Here is an 18,613-nt window from a genome sequence, read left to right as displayed (position 1 = left end):
GTCTCTTCCCATTATATATCGCCCCTTCATTTCCTCTATAGCGCAGGGTAGCAAAACCGTAATTCCTTCTTCTGCTTGCCCTCCCCGCCCCTTCTCTCTCGCTCTAAGCCAGGATGTTTACGCAATGGTAAAACTCAGCCGCTTATCTTTTTACAAACTTCGGGAAAAGGAAGAGGTCGTCTTGCGAAGTGACAAGGCGGCTTCTGTGCTTCTCCCGGAGAAGCACAGAAATGATGCACAGGAGGTCTATTTATAGAGGTGTTCTATTTGAGTCATTACTGGTTGCAGCCCGCTGGTGGTATATTTCCAAAACAGGGCATATATTTTTTTTTTTTCACCTGGCTTCGAAAGATTCCGCGGGAAATTGCAAGATGCTTCGAAACACTTCCGCTTCTGGTTTGGGTTCAGTTTCGGCGCCTCCTCCACTGTTTGCACGGGTTCGTCTGTATCGCCAGCTTGGTCCCATAAGATAGTACTTGCATTTTGCTGCTGCACTCATCGTGCATTTTTACAACAGCATTTGACGTATCCTGCTGCCGAAAGAGAAAACTCGTACGGGTAGAACGCAAATGCGGTTTTCGGAGAGGACGGCGCTACTGCATTGCTGCGCTGAGAGTTGAAACCAGACAAGGTCTTCTTGGGTTATTTTGAAGCATTTTCGTAACATTGACTTGGTCCACAGATGCCGACGGGGCACCATTACTCGTTCACCGAGTGGCTTCTGAGGTTTGGTAGCTCAGATACTTACCAAAAAAGGCAGACATTGCTTTTATTGTTGTTGAGGTCTGCTGGGCGAACAGTTAACTCAAGAATAAAGGAAGAAACGCTCGTCAGTAGGTAACGAACACCCCCAAAAGGACTTTCTCTCACACAAGCTTTTGTTTGCAGGCCTCTGCTCCCCGGCCCGAGATCGGCCGTTCAACCAAGGTGCAAATGGCAACGGAGTGTGTGTACTTTCCTCGGAAAAGGATCAGGATCCTCCCTTTTAGTTGTGGCGGCAATAGTAATTGAGCTCTGTGCTTTAAAGGCTTCTTTGGTTGGTCTAACGGTGAACGTGCTGGTCCGAGAAGACAGCAGTACAACATGTTTCATTGTATTACTCCCGCCAGCACACTATATAGACGACGAGGTTTTTGGGCTTTAAAACTCCACAAAATCAGAACTTATAAGGGCTGTCTCACCGCCGTACATAGGGAGATGAGCCTACCTTCCTGACGCGGTTCTTTTGCTGTAATTTGGAAGCGGTTATTAAGGGTACTGCAATATACAAAGATATGGAAGGGAAACTATGGTTCTTAGCCAGACTGATATTCAATGAATTATCAATTCTTCATCGAACAACAGATTTGCCTAATTATACTTTGTGATAAAACATAACAAAAGAACGAAACTACCCACTTTGAGCTTCTTCTGACCTTTGGTTGGAAGGCTGATCACACAGACACAGGCAAGAAGAACGAAATTCTTGCTGAAGCGAAATAGCATTGGTTATTCACTTCTTTAACTTAATTACGGCTAGTTAACTTGCTGAGCTGACGTAAATATTAACCACCCAAAATGTTTCTGAATTGTTTCAGGGAAGAATATGAAAACTGCGCTCATGTATTTTGTATTCCTTTCTAATAATAAACTGCAAAACGTTCTCGGTGGAGGTCCGCACTTGTTGCCTTTCTGTTCAAAATGTGCGACTGGCTTTCACCTGATAAAAAATCATTTGTTTTACTACACGCGATAATAACACGAGCGCGGCTTTTACATCAACTAAGGTAAGTGCACAATCCATTGCGTACAGCGAAGGCTCAGGTTGGTGTCGCCTGCGTACCCACACAAACCATGAACAGGTTAGACAAACAGTGCATCATATGCGAAAATGTGGTCTGTAGAAAATTATCTCAAAATAACGGCTTGAGGGGCTAGTTGGTGCATCATCGTATTCAGATATGTGGCGCAAACAAACACAAACACAGGAGAAGATGTGGAGAATTTCAGGACTGGCGCAGGGGTATTTCGGCTGGCCCAGGATGCGCGTGTGTTGTGTTTGTTTGCGCCACATATCTGAATACGATGGTCTGTAGAAGTTCAGGAGTTGTACCTTGCACATCGAGGAGCCCCAGGTGCTCGCAATTTTCAATATTCACCGAAAGCGTACCTCATGAAGTTGGCGAAAAACTTTATCTGTGGAGCAATGGATTATTTTTTACAAGGGCTGGGCCGGCTCCTGATCATAGATGGTGACCGGCAGGCAGTGCCTGACGGCGATCGCTTCAGCTCAGTCGACCAGCCTCCTCTGTTAAGTCGGTTCTGAGCTGATGACTGCGATCTCTCAACCCTCGTTAATCGCGAGCCCCCATATTCTTTTTAACCACCTATTGCAAAGGAGCCAGCACCACCTCATCACCAACAATACCATCACCATCATTCGGAGTCGCATTATTCCATTTTCGATTGTATACTTTAGGCCGAAACGGCGGCTAACTGGTATGTGCCGCGAGGACCCTAACATGGTGACAAGTGACTCACCGACGACTGACCGAGAATCGCTGATCCTAGGAACAATGTAGGTTCTATGCACACGAATAGCATTACAAGCAGCCAGTAACAATGGAAAAGTCATATAAATGATAAGAAAAGAATCCGCAAAACAAACTACTGAAACCGAAACTCCCGACATAACACGAATGTACACACTAGTATAAAATTATTTTTTGAGCCATCAGTCAAGTCAGCTAGGAGTAGCCGGGGCCCTCTTGTGTTGTTTTTTATGCATTCGTAGCACGTTTCTTCATGACTGCAGGGATGAACAGCGTCCGTTCAAAATCTATTATTGCAAAAGCAATACTGCGCCAGGTCTAACCGGTCGTCGCTGTGTGCCGTGTTCCTGTCCGTGGGCCCTGAGCCGGCGCTGCCTAACAGAAGAAGAAGAGGAAGAAGAAGACGAAGAACGCTCGCTCACCCGTAGCTAATGCTTTCACTCTATATTCGGTTCAGTAGCGTTGAACCCTTCTAATTTGGGACATACCTCTACACCAACCGCTGCTGAACTTGTAGCCATTCGGGAAGCTATGCGCTACATATGTGGGGAGCCACCTCAAAAATGGTGTATATTCACGGACTCAAAAACTGCATTACAAGTTTTGGAAAACTTCTTATGCCACACTGCCTATCAGTCCCTGGCACTAAACATTATGGAGCTCCTCACATCTGCCCAGCTGCAAGGCCACATGATAATGTTTCAATGGATCCCTGCCCACTGCGGGCTCCATGGGAATGAACAGGCCGATTTTGAAGCGAAAAGCGCACTCATCAATGGCCTCCAAACAGCTGTGCCTTTTTCAAGAGGTGACACGACGTGCCTTCTTACGAGTTGTATGAATAATGCTACAGCAGCTTACTGGGCCCAGCCAGACGCCCGACACATTCGTCTAAGAAGGCTCGATCAAACATTAAAATTTTATGTACCGCGTGATATTCCGCGTCATCAGGCATGCTTACTACATAGACTTCGTTTAAACGTGGCTTTCACGCACAAGTACTTACATTTAATTGGACAGATGGACTCGCCGGAATGTTCAACTTGTGGCATCCCAGAGACTGTGGACCATATATTATTGGTGTGCCCAGCGTATGCGCGCGAAAGAAGTGTGCTAGCGGCTTCTTTGAAGCGTTTAGACAAGAGGCCTCTGTCGGAGGAACTGCTGCTGGGCGCTTGGCAGGACAAGGGGAAGGGTGTCCAGGCAGTTCGTGCTCTTTGCCGTTTTTTGTGCGCCAGCGGACTTGATTCGCGCTTGTAAAACAAGCTACTGTATCTGTATATGTATTTCATATGCCTTCTCCCACATCGTCACCCATCATGACCTTCTTTTTTCTCTCCTTCCCCTTCACCAGTGCAGAGTAGCAGGCCAGATTTGATTAATTCCGGCCAACCTCTCTGCCTCTTCCTTTCAATAAATACATCTATCTATTCTAATCTTTTGCTGTAGCTTCCATATGGGAAACAAACGTGCGTGGTCTTTATTGTTCAGTCTAGGAGCAGACTGCCGCACTGCAACTGCTTCCGCTTCATCTTCCTCTCCACATGAGACACTGTCGCGTGCGACCGCTTCTGTTGCTTGCGAAGAAGCTTTGCTACAGCTGTGTGGAATCCCCATGGCCGTGTCCAAGGTGTCCAGCAGCTTTTTTGCGTGGACGAGGCCGGTGCCTCGCGAGTACTGGAATCCCCAGGATCCGGCGCTTCTCGAGGCAGCCCAGCCACTGCGGGAGGTCGAGGAAATGATCAACTACACCTTCCGAGACAAAGTAAGCGACGGTTCCCGGCACGCACTGCATAGCATGAGCCAATAACGTGCACTGAAACAGTAGTGCAGTACCTACAAAGAAGGTCTCACGACTGGATCCGCTTGCTTACGATTGCTCCAGGACTTGGTTGTTGACGGCAGAGTGATCGGCCATACAGCTGCTATTATGTTATGGACTACCCCACATGGTTATAATTTTATCGCACGTTACAGCAAAATCTCCAAGACCTTTCGTGGTGGCACAGTGGTTTTGGTGCTCGCCTGCTTACCACACGGATGTGGTTACAGAAACCGGCCGCGTTTCGAAGGAATGTACACAAAAATGCCCATGTGTTGTGCTGAGTTAGAATCCCATGTGGTCTGGATGAACCCGGAGACATCTAGTACTTACGGCTTCTCCGGGTGCTCAATTCTCATTTGAGGACGTTGAACTGCACAGGCCGTAAGAACGTCTCCAATGGCACCACAGTAACATACATACCTTGTCAGCCAAAGGAGTGGTCTGGAACCTTTAAGACATTTAATCGATTGCACATGGCCTTACGTTTGCTTGGGCTTGATCATTATTTGTTGGCCCCGCCGGGGTGGCGCAGTGGTTACGACGCTCGACTACTGTTCCCAAGGATGCGGGATCGAATGCCGGCCTCGGCGGCCGCTTTTCGGTGGCGGCGAAAAGCAAGGCGCCCGTGTGCTGTACGATGTCAGTGCACGTTAAAGAACCCCAGGTGGTCGAAATTTCCGGAGTGCTCCGCTACGGCGTCTCTCATAGCCTCAGTCGCTTTGGGACGTTAAACCCCGCAAACCAAACCAAACCATTATTTGTTGCGCGCAGCGGTTGCCCTGCTTGCCGCTGAATTTAAAGGTCGCGTCTAGAGCTTTGCCTTGCAAAATGTTGTGTGTCGATTTTGTTTTAATGCTTTTCTGGACTCGTCGATGATGTTTGTGATCCGTAGCCTTTGAACAGACATTTCAAAAGTATCCAATTGAATCCCCATAAACATAGTTTTGAAACCACGGCAGTCGTAAATGAAGGAGTACTGAACAAGGGTAGAGGGGGGGAACCTCAGTGCGCAGGTCGAGCCAACGTTTCGACAAGTTGACTTCCCCACATGGTTATAATTTTATCGCACGTTACAGCAAAATCTCCAAGACCTTTCGTGGTGGCACAGTAGTTTTGATGCTCGACCTGCGCACTGAGGTTTCCCCCCTCTACCCTTGTTCAGGGCTCCTTCATACCGTGTAAGCCATCTTCTTCCTCTCGTTCTACCTGGCAGTCTCAATGGCATTGGCGTAAAAGTAATAAAACTTCCATTTGCTAAATATGTAATGTCTGAGTTTCTTATCGCACTTGCTTTAGCTCGGTAAGATATTAGGGATGAGTAGGTACACGGAATTTACCTTGCGATTAAGCAGTCACGCCTGCACTGCAGAATCGGACCCGCCCGATAGTTTCAAGTAATGGTAATTAGTATTTTGTTAGACCTCTATGCTAATTGGTACTGATATTAAATGTTAATACTAATAATAAGTGATCGCAATAGTTGGTATTACTTTTTATTAATTACTAATTGCAATAAGGCTATTTATTGTGGTTTTTGGTAATTATCGGTATTGCGCCAATATTGTTATAGACCAGATTCGTGATGATGAAGTCGGTGTACGAGGATGAAGAAGAAGCGGCTGTAAGTTGAGATGTCGCCTGGCTCGTGGGCGCCGTACTTTTGTATCAGTAAAGTTGTGTTACGTGAGGATATTTCCAGTTCGATTCATCCTATTATTTGCAGATATTTGGAACCAGCATGGGTACTCCATTCGCGGCGACTTACGCGAATATATTCATGGGACTTCTAGAATCCAATATACTAAATTCATTTCCGAAAAAGCCACTTATATACCTTCGCTATATTGACAATATTTTCATGATATGGCAGCATGGATCAGAATCACTTCAGTCGTTCGTCTCGCATCTTCATAATCATCACACTAGCATTAAATTCACTTGTCAGTCGTCGCAATTAAAAGCCGACTTTTTCGACACCACGTTGTCAGTGGAAAAGGGAAAACTTAAAACTTCTTTGTACTTAAAGCCAAGGTATAAGCAACAATACCTAGATTTTACAAGTCCTCATCCAAGACATTGTAACCAAGGAATATTTGTAGGACAGGCGACACGGCTTAGAAGAATATGTAGCGAGAATAGTGACTACCTAAACAAACTACATTCATTGAAAGCAACACTAATCCAGAGAAAGTATCCCGGTAACTCCCTTATTATGGCCCTCGAAAAAGCAAGCACATTAAACCGCAACGACGTGCTCACGAAACGACCAAAGGCCAATACTGAACGCCAGCCTTCTTTTGTAACTAAATACTCCAATGCCCTTCCAAACATAAACAATATTCTGCGGAAATACCAATCCATGCTAACGTGTAATGGACGCCTGAAGAAAATATTTCCGGAGGCACCAAGGGTAATATACAAACGTAACGCAAACCTCAGAGATATTTTAGTATATTCTAAACTCGACAACAAGAATCCAACACAACCACACCCTTGCTCTCGACCTAGATGTAAGACGTGCAGTCATATGCAAAAAGACACCACGGTTAAAAGTAATGCAAGCGATTTCATTCTTCACATAAAATCAGGCTTTAGCTGCACATCTTCAAACGTTATCTACCTTCTAGAATGCTCCTTCTGTCACAAACAGTACATCGGAGAGACAGGGCAACCAGTGAACATAAGGCTTAATGGAAATCGGGCAGACGCAGGCAAAACCTCCCGAAAGCAGTTTCCCAGCATTTCAATCATAAAGACCATAAGTTCGAAGAAAATAAATTATATATTCTCCAGTCAGGCTTTAAATCTGCAAGGGACAGAAAATATAGAGGCATATCTAATTCATAAATTTAGAACATTGGAACCAGCAGGAATAAATATATCTAAGGGAACGTTAGAATCCCATAAGTATATTCCCTCTGCATCATAACTATTCGGGAAAACAATCCCACATAGCTTATTGTACAGTTTATTCACAACGCATGTACACTCTATTCCCTTCCGAAAAGCCTAACCTGTACATGTTCCTCTAAACACATTTCCTCCTTATCACTTGTTGCTTGAATTTGTCCTCGAAATTTTTTTTTTCATGTCAGTTGGGGTTCCCTGTGCGGTTATTATCCTGTGACTTTGTACTCCCCACCTCCCCCTCCCCCCACACACACACACCTTTGCAGAAAGTTTTAAGAATTGTCCCCCTTAGATATATGCCTTATCAGGGCTCTTTGCAAAGTCTGTCCCTTTGTAAGGTGTATCTGCACCAAACCCGCTTAAGTGGTGAATAATCATTTACCCGGTATTGTAGTTTTTCCTGGTACTGCCGCTTTTACTTCTTTTGCAGGCCACGATCTCTGGTTTCTACCTGAGAAATGCATACTGAAGATTTTTTTTTTGTTTTCACTTCATGACCTACTTTCTTCTCACCCACTTTCCCCTCCCCAGCTTTTCTTCTTCGGAAGCAAAAGCGTATTTAAACCCCTGCCAGTGATGATCGCTTTGCCCAGACGAAGACAAGTCCACTTGTCGAAACGTTGGCTCGACCTGCGAACTGAGGCGTACCCCATTTACCTTTGTTCAGTGCTTCTTCATACCGTGAGGATGTCAAGAGTGTTTAATTTTGGTGGAGAGTGCGGTTTCGATCCCGCGGCATGGTCCCGCCATCAACGTGCCTCTGGAGCCTCGTCGTAGCCGCCGCCTTGCTGGACTCCCTCCTGTACTCGTTACCATGCCACTGCCGACTGAGTCTAGCTGTGTGCTCGCCACTCCACACACCATAACGGGAGCCCCGCCCTTTCGCTGGCGCAGCTGGAGAGGACGTTGACATTTGACACCGCCACTATCAACGGGTAAGCCGCTACAATCATTGGGGCTCCACCATTCATCTCGACAATGTCGTTTTCTTCCTGACCGAGACCGCCCTTAGTTGCTATGAAAACCACGAGGACGCGCTGACGACAGGGCAGCGCTTTGTCAGTGTTGCGGCGACTCTTCCGCGCGCAAGAAGCGGGCCGTGCAGACCCTCGTTCATCGTGCTCAACTACCCGGCGGGACCTGCACTACATATACCGAAGACGTACTCAAACTGCGGAATCGACACTCGCATGTCGGATGAGGACAAAGTCGGACACCTTCTGAAGGATATTGCGGATGACATTTAAAACTTTCTGATTGAAAAAAGCGATCTCTCTACTCTCTACGCTATCCTACGGCACACCCGCACATTCGAAGAACTCAAGACCCGTCTAATATAACACCTAACTCTGGAAGCTTGGCCAATATGATAACCGTCGCAAGCGTTGTCGAGCATGTCTCCGCAGACCTTACTACGACTATCCGGCAAATCCTTCGTGAAGGAGTCTTCCGGCTCGATTCGCACGGTGGTCACACCTCACCAGTATTTTTGCACCCATCTTTTTCGTCCGAACTTGCCTACACGCTGCAATATCAGCTTGAGTTTTCTTCTGTTCACGCAGTACACGCTGCCTCTTCCGATGAATAGTCGTGGCAACATTTCGCAAGCCCTGTTTCTTCTGGGCATCCTGATCAACGTAACGACCTTCGCCCGCGAAGACCTAGGCGAGCACAAATGTTTATAGACCCGGTTGACTCTGGTTATTACCGACACCCTGACACTGAGTCCTTTCAGGATCAATCCCTTCTCCGCCCTACTCCCGTCTGTTAACGGAGCGACACCCCGAGCCATATTTCAAGTCAATGCTGCCGTCGTCCACCATCACGGTGGGACAGAGCAGCGTACGCAGGCGTGACCAGTGATCTGCCAGTTGATTTTCTCAGTACTGGCCACCTCCTCCACACGGCCAGTTTCAGCCTGGTGGCGGACACAATCATTCTCCAGCTTCCGACGGGCGTCTGACCCCACCGCTCACGTTTCGTGCTCGGCGCTATACATCCCCGCAGCGTAGCTCCCAGTCACCACCTCCGGAAAACTAGGTGCCGCGACCGAGAGAGGTGAAGCCGCTAGATTACGAACGCTATTCGCAGAAATACCTCCTTTCGTGATTATGCCAAAATAAGATCCATGTGTCTGTTGACGGTATTTCCAAAATGGCTTTAGAGGCCACGAGTGCAACGATTTCGATTGTGAGTTTACCGTTTAAAAACTTTCGTTCTCTTGTGTTGCGTCCTGTTCTGCGCTGCGTTCCCAAGTACGCAGATGCAGGCTGCCTCTCCCGGTTGCCACTTGCCACGACGGAATGAGACGCGGACAACTTCGACCATTACATAGCTGCTTTATCTGCGAGCTTTCCCGACAAATGCGCCTTCAGAATTGAGCAACACAACGACCAGTACCTGGAGTTATTCTTGAATGTTGCCCTAAACCCAACCTCAAATAGTTTTATTTACGTGATGGTCTGCTAGACGCTGGGTAAGAAGGTTTACTCAGGCACCGGCCGTCGGTTCCTGCTGGTAGTACCTGAAAACCTCCGTGTTTCTGTTTTACGCGTCGTGTATGACGGTCCAGCTTCGGGAAATCTTGTATCTGCGAGAACTTTGGACCGCACTCAAGCGATTCTTCTGGCCCTGGATGCGCCATACTATTGATCAGTAAGTGGCCAGCTGTCATCAGTCATCAGGGAATCAGCACCTTCACCAAATGTCACGTGGTGGTGAAAATGCCGTCGGCAATAAATGAGGAGACGATCTTCACAGGAATCAACTCTTTATTTGGCTTAACTGCGCCCGTAAAAGAACTGAACAGCTGAACGACTTGGCGGCAGCGGTAGCAACAATCGTGCTCAGCGGTCGTCCATAAACGAATACCCGTTGCACGCGTCAGCGCTCGATTTAAAGGCTGCAAAGAAAGATCGAGAGGAAACCGCAACCCGTGACTAAAGCGTACCCTGGAACATTGTAAAAACATACACACATTGCTGGTATCTTCGAGATGCACCTCGGCGCATCTTGCGGGACGAGGAAAATGATAAGGCGCTTCGCGACAAAAGAAATGAACAAACAAAGAATACATAATTGATTCGTACGCTAGAATCGCAGTGATTAGGCCACATATCGGCGGCTGTAGAAAAAGAAGAAATTAAGTTTTGAATGGTTCATGGCACTATGAACAACGCAAGCCACATGATCATGCTTCCGTTGGACTGATTGACGTTGCCTAGTTCGCCCCAATTCGCTTGTGACCCACAGAGCAGTTAATGCAGTGTGCATTAAGGCGAAAGCTTTTATAGGCTCACGTTTTGTTTTGTTTTGTTTGTTTGTGGGTTTAATGTCCCAAAACGACTCAAGGCACGAGAGATGCCGTAGTGGAGGACTCCGGAAATTTCGACCACTTGGGGTTCATTAAAGTGTACTGACATCGCACAGCACACGGGCGCCTCCAGCGAAAAGCGGCCGCAGCGGGAGGGATTCGATCCCGCATCTTTGGGCACAGTAGCCGGGCGCCCTAACCACTGCACCACCCCACGGTTAATAGGCTCATGGGTGTGCGAAGAAAGTATACGTTCACAGAGTGTGTCACACCGTCCCTGTCAAAGAATGACGTGATTGATGAGCTAAAGAATGCTTGTATGAGGTAGAAGGTGAAAAATTTCTCTATGTAAAAAATATTGCTGATGATGACTAAATAGCTAATTAATTAGAGCCAAAAAAGTCAATTCGACGTCCAAATAGCCATGTAGCTCGATATCATCACGTAAACGTCAAAACAACCAGGGACGTCCAAATTACATACAAATTGTGTGAAAAAAAGAGAGAAAACAAGACAAAGCTTTCTCAGGCCTCGTCATTGCTATATAACGTCGAAAACAGTCAAGATTAAATGGGGAAAAATAGTAAAAGAGAAAAAAAAAACAGGAAAAAACAGTTCAAAGAGAACACAGAGTTAAAAAAAAAAGCGAAAAAAGGAAAAGTTAGCAAGCAAGAAAGAAAAAAACAAAAAAGCAAATGAGTTTAAGAGCAGCAAATTTCAGGCGGAGGAAAGGCTTTCGCCTTACCGCACTTAAGTGAGGTGTAAGTGTCTCCACCGAGTTTTGAACCTCGTGATCAGATGACCGGCAACGGGGTGATGACAAGGGTGGTGTGGATATTTCCTAACCTAACCATATTCATAGCTCCTGTGTATGGCTCTATAAAGCTATGTAAAATTATCCGGATATCCGAGCTTTTCTGAGGGCTTTGATAGCATGTGAATTTGGGCCAGAACGCAGTTGACGGCTGCAGAAGACAAGGTTTACCTCTCTGCCCTTCCCCTCTCGACAGAGTCCCCGCGGCCTAACCGCCACTGACATTGAAAAACTTGCGCCGACCACCAAGCATCGTTGTTAAAAGGCTGCAATAATTGAGTGCAGCGCGGCCGGCTGGTATGGCGTGCAGGGCTTCATGCTGCAGGCGTTCACGCACGACACGTGTCCAGAGGCAGCGCGTGTGGTCCCGGGCTGCATGCGCCCCATGGATTTTCTGGGGGACGCGGTTCTCAAGGCACTGCTGTCCATTCACCTCTACGGCTGCCTTCATCCGCTGAGCTCAGGCGCCCTCACGCAGACGCGCTCCCGCGTCGAGTGCAACCGCCTTTTCGGCTTCGTAGTGGCGCGCCACGGCTGGCAGCGCCACTTCCGCAGCGGATCGGCTGCTCTTAGCGAGGCCATCGTGGGGTACGTCAGAAGCATTGGCAACGGGGTGAGTGCGAGCTTCGTCAATAGTAGCATATAAGGAGCATTACATGTAATAATATTTAGGACGAAGTTTAGGCTGTGGGAAAGATTGCAGTGCAGATTTTGATGTACTTATAAGAGTTAGTAGTCACGAAGGGCTGTTTAAAAGAATATATCTAATCTCTTGCTCAAAGTCAGTGATCCGATTGGGAATGCACCTTCGAAATAAAAATGTATCTCTCACCCAGGCTGTATTTCAAAAAAAGAATAGACTGAAAAATTGTTACTTCATATAAAAAAAGGCAATCACACAGGCCATTGAAGCTAAGGGTTGCGTTTTAAGGCTGTTTGACCTGCGAAAGCATATCCGACTGAACGAATCGTAGCATACTTGGCCTGAGTTGCCCCCCACCGTCTTCAGAAAACCCTTCACTGAAAGTGCCATTCATTCCCAGAATCCGAACAATCAAGTGGTTCCCTCAACAATAAATTTATATTTGATTTTCTGGTTTAAAAAATAACCTAACATCTCTGTGCCAGTAGCGTTTCATAGAGCCGTTCCAGACAAGTTGAAGCGCGCTGAATTGTCTTAGCGTTATATAAAAATATGACTCGACAGACTCCTTCTCAGGAAATGAATATTTTGGATGCCAACAAGAAATTGGTAATATGCATGTCAGTCATCTGTTATGATGTTTGATTTCTTGGTTTTGATCCCTCGTGTTAGCGGCACGTCAAAATCGATGCGCATTACCTCGACGGCGATGCCTGAATTACCCTGTGAAGGAATAAACGGGAGACCAGCACAGCGGCATGGCAGGTGTTCAAAAAGTTGCAAGTCAGACATCATTTGCTCTCTCTCTCTCTTCAAGCTATCCAAAACATCTTCCTTGGGTTGCTTACGTCAATAGTGAGCCTATGCATAGTAAGCAGCAATGGCCGGCTACTATCAAGAGGTCAGTGAAGGAATTACTGGTAAGAAATATTACTGGATGCGTCGGGCAGCGTTACTCGGAGGCCTCCAAACTTTAACACTATTTTTATGGCATAAAACATTGAGATCCCAAAAGAGTCGCAGGCCAAGCTTGATGCTTGACATACGCACCGTAGCTTCTGATGGAAGGCGTTTCGTTGCACCTGATGTACAAGAAACGTTTCTTCCTCTTTGCTTAATCTTCCCTTTGTGTCTGATAAGGCTTATGTGAAATGTACAAGGATCATTGTACCCAGAAAACACCACAAAGCAGTTTAGCACTTTCTTGTAATTCGAGCTTCATTTCCAAGGTGTCATGCTTAATAGACTCATAACTTGTGATGCTTCGTGCTAAATGTTTACTGTCTCTGTTCAGTGCTTTCTCCTGGTAATAGGTTATCCACGTAGTTTATTTCTGCAATCAACTATATTTGTCTTGGTATGAATACTTGTCTCTAAGTGGTGACGCAAGGTAGCAGTATGAATAAGCGCACTGCTCATCGTTTGAAAAAGGGGGCCAGTCGTAATTCTCGAGGTCTCTAGAATCGGTCCTCGGTATTGATTTGTCTGCATGTCTTAATTCCACAAATGTAATCGTATTGCGATTTTCACGACAGGCCAATATGTAAAGGAATGTGTTTTCCATCTCCTCTATAGTAATGCCATCATTCCTCATCAAATATTTAACAGAATATTTAGATCTAAGTTCCAGGTTTGGCCCGCCTCTAGAGCCTGTTAAAGACATACTGGTTGTAGTTTACCTTGCTGCTTCGGCATTTTAAATTTATTTTTCAGGGGATGGGACCACCGGTTTTAGGTTCATAGAAATTATTACCCAACGAAGCATTCATCGCTCATTTCCCTGTTCCTGTCTTTTCCCTGCTTCGCTTTTTCTTCGGGAGCAAAAGTGCATCTTAAACCCTTGACGTGATGAGCGCGCTGCCCAGACGAGGATTGGATTGGAAAACATTTATTGTCAGCAATGAGCGATTTGTGGGCGCTACACTTAGATGGCCTCAAGAACGTTGCTCTCGGCGACTTTTTGAGCCCACTCAGTAGCCAGAACTTGCGTTAACGGGTCTGAGCTGGCCAGTATAGCCTCCCACTGCTCAAAAGAAGAAGTTGGTTTGGCTTGTGAACTGAGACGCCCAGGCCCTTAACCCTTGTTCCGTTCTCATTGCTGCAGGAGAGTAAATTAGGCCCAACATCGGGCCTTGCTGCTTTGCTATAGTTAACTTAGTTCCGCTGTTTCAGCGCCTTCTTCCTCTTTTCTTTCCCTTTCACTTGCAAATCAGCAATATCCAGGAGAGAGAGGTGCCTGTCCTCCGAAGCCTCTGGCTGACCTGTTCGAATCCTTGGCGTGTGCAATCTACCTGGACTCGGACCAGGACACGGCCACCGTTTGGCGCTGCCTGTTCCCGCTCCTGAGGCCGCACGTCGAGTCCGAGGTCGCACGCACGGCCTCCGCCGCCGCGTTCAACCTTTTCTAAAATACATTCACGCTTATGTACACCCTCTAATTGAATTTTTTACGTCCTGGTACCTGTCACGGAGTCAGGCGGGCGAACGGTCAACCCAAAAACTCTTCGGATGAGGTAACGGCATGCGTGCCACATCATAATTGAACCACGTGTCTGCGACGAAACGTATACAATCTTGCAGGTATTGTGTGTTTACCGCGCTCGAAAAAAGTCTGAGAAACTTCTGCACTTGCTCTACTTGCTCACATTCTCAGCTTACAGACGTTTATCAAACCAGTGGTTCTCAGTGACGAATATTTCGGAGACCCATTGTGGACAAGTATTGGGTGACCTCTTGAGACGGGTTAGGAAGGGGAGGTTCCCTCTGGCGTGCTCACCGCTCCCGCAGTCCTCTCTTAGCTACAAAAACAAGAGCACCTTTTTGGGCATTTTTTTTATCAAGACACGCTTACACCCTGCGTCTTGGGTTTTCGTGTCATTGCAAATCCCTTCTTGCATACCAGAGGGGTGCTATGGTTGAAGAATATGCCTTAGGGTATTACGGGCGAGGATATGACTTAATGCAGGATGTGGGGCTGTGTAACTTCGTAGCATTTTATACACAAGCGTGCAGATGTAAGCAAACACCTAAATAAAGCACCAAAAATAACTCTAAAATTAAAATTACACTGAACTGCTTTATAAAAATTTAACTGAAACAAACCATTTCACCGTCATGAGGCCGCCGGTAGCTACCCATGCTACCTTACTTTTTAATTTTCACATGGCCGTTTACGCGGTGGGGTGCGTGTGATCAGGTTTCGGCGAACTCTAAAATTAAAATTACACTGAACTGCTTTATAAAAATTTAACTGAAACAAACCATTTCACCGTCATGAGGCCGCCGGTAGCTACCCAGGCTACCTTACTTTTTAATTTTCACATGGCCGTTTACGCGGTGGGGTGCGTGTGATCAGGTTTCGGCGAAGGCTAAATGTGCTTGCGTGAAGTGTGTTGTGTTTTGGCGTGCATATCTCATACAGAAGTAAGTAGGCTTTTGATGTGCCTTCTACAAATGGTTTTTAACGCAACTTTATCACGAGTAGAGTGAGATATGTGACACCTTAATTGAACTTAAAGGCGACAGAAAGGAGCAAAATTGATGCGCTTATGAGAAGGTGTATCAAGAGGGCTTTGGGGCTGCCTATGACGGCATCCACACAGAGATTGTTGGCTATGGGAATGCATAATACTTTGGCGGAACTGATTGAGGCAGTAAATGTCTCGCAGCTAGAAAGGCTCAGCACCACAAGGGTGGGGAGGGTAATTTTGGAAAACGCGGGGCTGAATCCAGTTAGGGGAAAGGGCACAGGCCATCATAGGGTGGAAGGTACGAGAGTGTATTCAAGACCCCCCATTGCCGAGAAACATGCACCTGGAATACAATAGAGAAGGCAGAAAAGGGCCGAGACTCTGGAACGCATATATTCAAGGAAGCCGAGGGAGCGGATCGCCATTTGTAGATGCGGCGGGCGGAAAAAGGGGGGAAGGCACCTTAGCGGTAATGGTTGACGGGGGAGGGGGCTCGATCTCGGCACTATCGATTAAAAGTGATATTGATGTGGCAGAGGAGGTTGCAATAGCTCTTGCTTGCGTCGGCACAAAGGCTACGTATGTGTTGAGCGACAGTAAAACTGCAATTCAAAATTTTGGTAGTGGGAGGATATCTCCCATGGCACTCAAAATTCTAAGAGAAAAAGAATTGGAGAGGACAGTTAATCTGATTTGCACACCGGCGCACGAATCTGTTAGGGGCAACGAGGCTACTCACAACCTGGCTCGAGATCTCGACTACCGAGCAGGTCGGAATGAGCAAGCTGAGGAAGGTTACATCAGAGAAGGGATGATGGCATGGGGGTGTCTGCAAGCAGATGTTCATCCAAATCTGGTCTTAAATATATATTCCCTGCTTTTGAAGATGAGAGCTGCAGGAGTTGCGGGCAGAGGGGCACCCTGAACCATATAATATGGGAGTGTTTGCAATCCCCAGGCAGGGCAAACAAAATTGAAAGCAGAGAAGCCTGGGAGGCTTTGCTGGAAAGTCCAGCCCCGGAACATCAGCTACTAGCTGTTCGACCGGCTGAAGAGGCCGCCGAGATCCAGGGGATTTTGGCTCGCATCTGAAGCGGATTCTCACCTGCCCCATGGCGCCTCTCCTCCAGAGAGGGGACCTTGGGTAGAAAACAGCCCTTTCTTGGTAGAGAACAGCCCTTCTCACTCACTACACTCCACTTACTCACTCACACTCTCACACTCAGTCACTCACACTCTCACACTCTCACACTGACTCACTCTCACTCTCACTCACTCACTCTCACTCTCACTCACACTCACTCACACTCACTCACACTCACTCACACTCACTCACTCACTCACTCACTCACTCACTCACTCACTCACTCACTCACTCACTCACTCACTCACTCACTCACTCACTCACTCACTCACTCACTCACTCACTCACTCACTCACTCACTCACAGAATGATAGACGCGTCGCCCTATGTGTTTCCCTTCATCGCCAACAAAAGCGGTCCCTGCGAAATTCCTGTTTGACTCTTGTAGCTATTACAAAAAAGAACAATATATGAAATTCACAGAAAAATGATCAATTGAACAAAAATATACTTAGAGATAATTTTTATTGAACATATGGAGGCACTTCAAAACCACGGCACTGACGGGCTCGGGAAACATCGGTCAGCAGCGGAACCATTTCGTAAACAGCGAAACCGTCGCCTGCATTGCATTCAGTTTCCAGAGGGTTTCTGCAGTGCCTTTGTGCCCGGCAGTTTGCACCTGTGAATCCTGAGCTTATTAACGTCCTCGGCGCCAGCCCCGCATTGGGGGCAGTGCAGCGGGTACTTGCGGTAGTGCACCACATCCTCGTGCCTGGTAGCATGGATGCGCTCCCTGAAGCTCTTGCCGCACTTCCCGCAGGCGTAGGGCTTTTCTTCGGAGTGGGTCCTCAGGTGAGCTTTGAGTTTGTCCGCGCGGGAGAAGCCTTTCTGACACAAATCACACACGAAGGTCCGCTTGTCTGCGTGGATCGCCATGTGCTTGACAACTTCAGACCTGCGTAATCGAGGGCGAAGGGAAAAGTAAAAGGAATTAATACTAGAAAAGGAGCACTACAAACTCCCTATGCCGGCATCATGCGTCTGTATACGCCTCTCACAATTATAACGTCGCTTATAAGTTGCCCAATATACATTTCAATTGTAGTGTGCTAACCTTCATCGCTATAGTCACTGGCATGCATAGCGTGCTGGTGCGCCCGAGGAGGAAGTTGGCCGTTGTCTTCGTGGTTCGCTACGCCTGACGCACTGCCTCAAGTTCATCTTGAGCAGCTAGTTTCATCTGGGTCGCCTGAATAAACACACGCCTATAATTGGTGGAGGTGCTGGGTGCGTTCCCATCCACCTTGGAATTAAGAAGCCGCACATTGCCCTCTGCGTACACCATGCCGGACGAGAGCACCTCGACATCGTCGCCCGTCCCCACCACGGTCCCGTGTTCTGGCGTTCTACGGCAGCGTGATCCATGCCTATTCAGTGGCACGGCCGACCAAGACATCGACGATTGGTTGTCGGCGTATGAGCGTGTTAGTAGTTACAACAAGTGGAACGACACGATCAAGCTAAACAATGTAATCTATCTTACTGAAGTAGCGAACCCCTGGTTTCGCAACCATGAGGCAAGACCTGCCATCTTGGTCTGCATTTAAGAATTTTGCCGAAGAGCTCAGGCTTCTTGCAGTTCACAAGCTCCGGGCAGAACAATGCTTGCGTTAGCCGCTGAGGATGCCGAAGAGATCTTCGCCAGTTATATTGAAGACACCATTGACCTGTGCAAACGTGTTCACCCACTTATGTCCGAAGCGGATAAGTTTAAAAACATCATGAAAGGCATTTTTAAGAATGCGCGTCAAGTTCTCTGGGTGAAAAGCCTGCCACCCTCAGCGACGTGATCAAGCTCTGCCAGAGCTACGACGAGCTCCGCCGTGAGCAGCGCGCTTTTACCTGGCGGTGCGGCGTTTTGCGACGACACCATCTCTACACTATAGCCATGGGCGGTTCTACTCCATCAGAAGACAGCCCTTTGATTCAACAAATCAAAGCCTTCGTTCGTGATGAGGTC

At 47.2% G+C, this 18,613-nt stretch overlaps 1 protein-coding gene across 1 annotated transcript; it reads left to right on the top strand.

Moving 5' to 3' along the window:
* The first annotated feature begins 4,146 nt into the window (after positions 1–4,146).
* On the top strand, positions 4,147–14,444 carry LOC146178408 (uncharacterized). The gene is made up of 3 exons (XM_084579754.1): positions 4,147–4,296; positions 11,704–12,006; positions 14,250–14,444. Exons 1-3 carry the CDS (start codon positions 4,147–4,149, stop codon positions 14,442–14,444), a joined length of 648 nt encoding a protein of 215 aa, XP_084435880.1.
* Positions 14,445–18,613: the final 4,169 nt, after the last annotated feature.

This window comes from Amblyomma maculatum, chromosome 9 (assembly GCF_055883805.1).
Source record: "Amblyomma maculatum isolate TAMU_Amacu chromosome 9, ASM5588380v1, whole genome shotgun sequence".
In the NCBI taxonomy this organism is placed as follows: domain Eukaryota; kingdom Metazoa; phylum Arthropoda; class Arachnida; order Ixodida; family Ixodidae; genus Amblyomma; species Amblyomma maculatum.
This window is presented reverse-complemented; position numbering and strand designations above follow the sequence as displayed.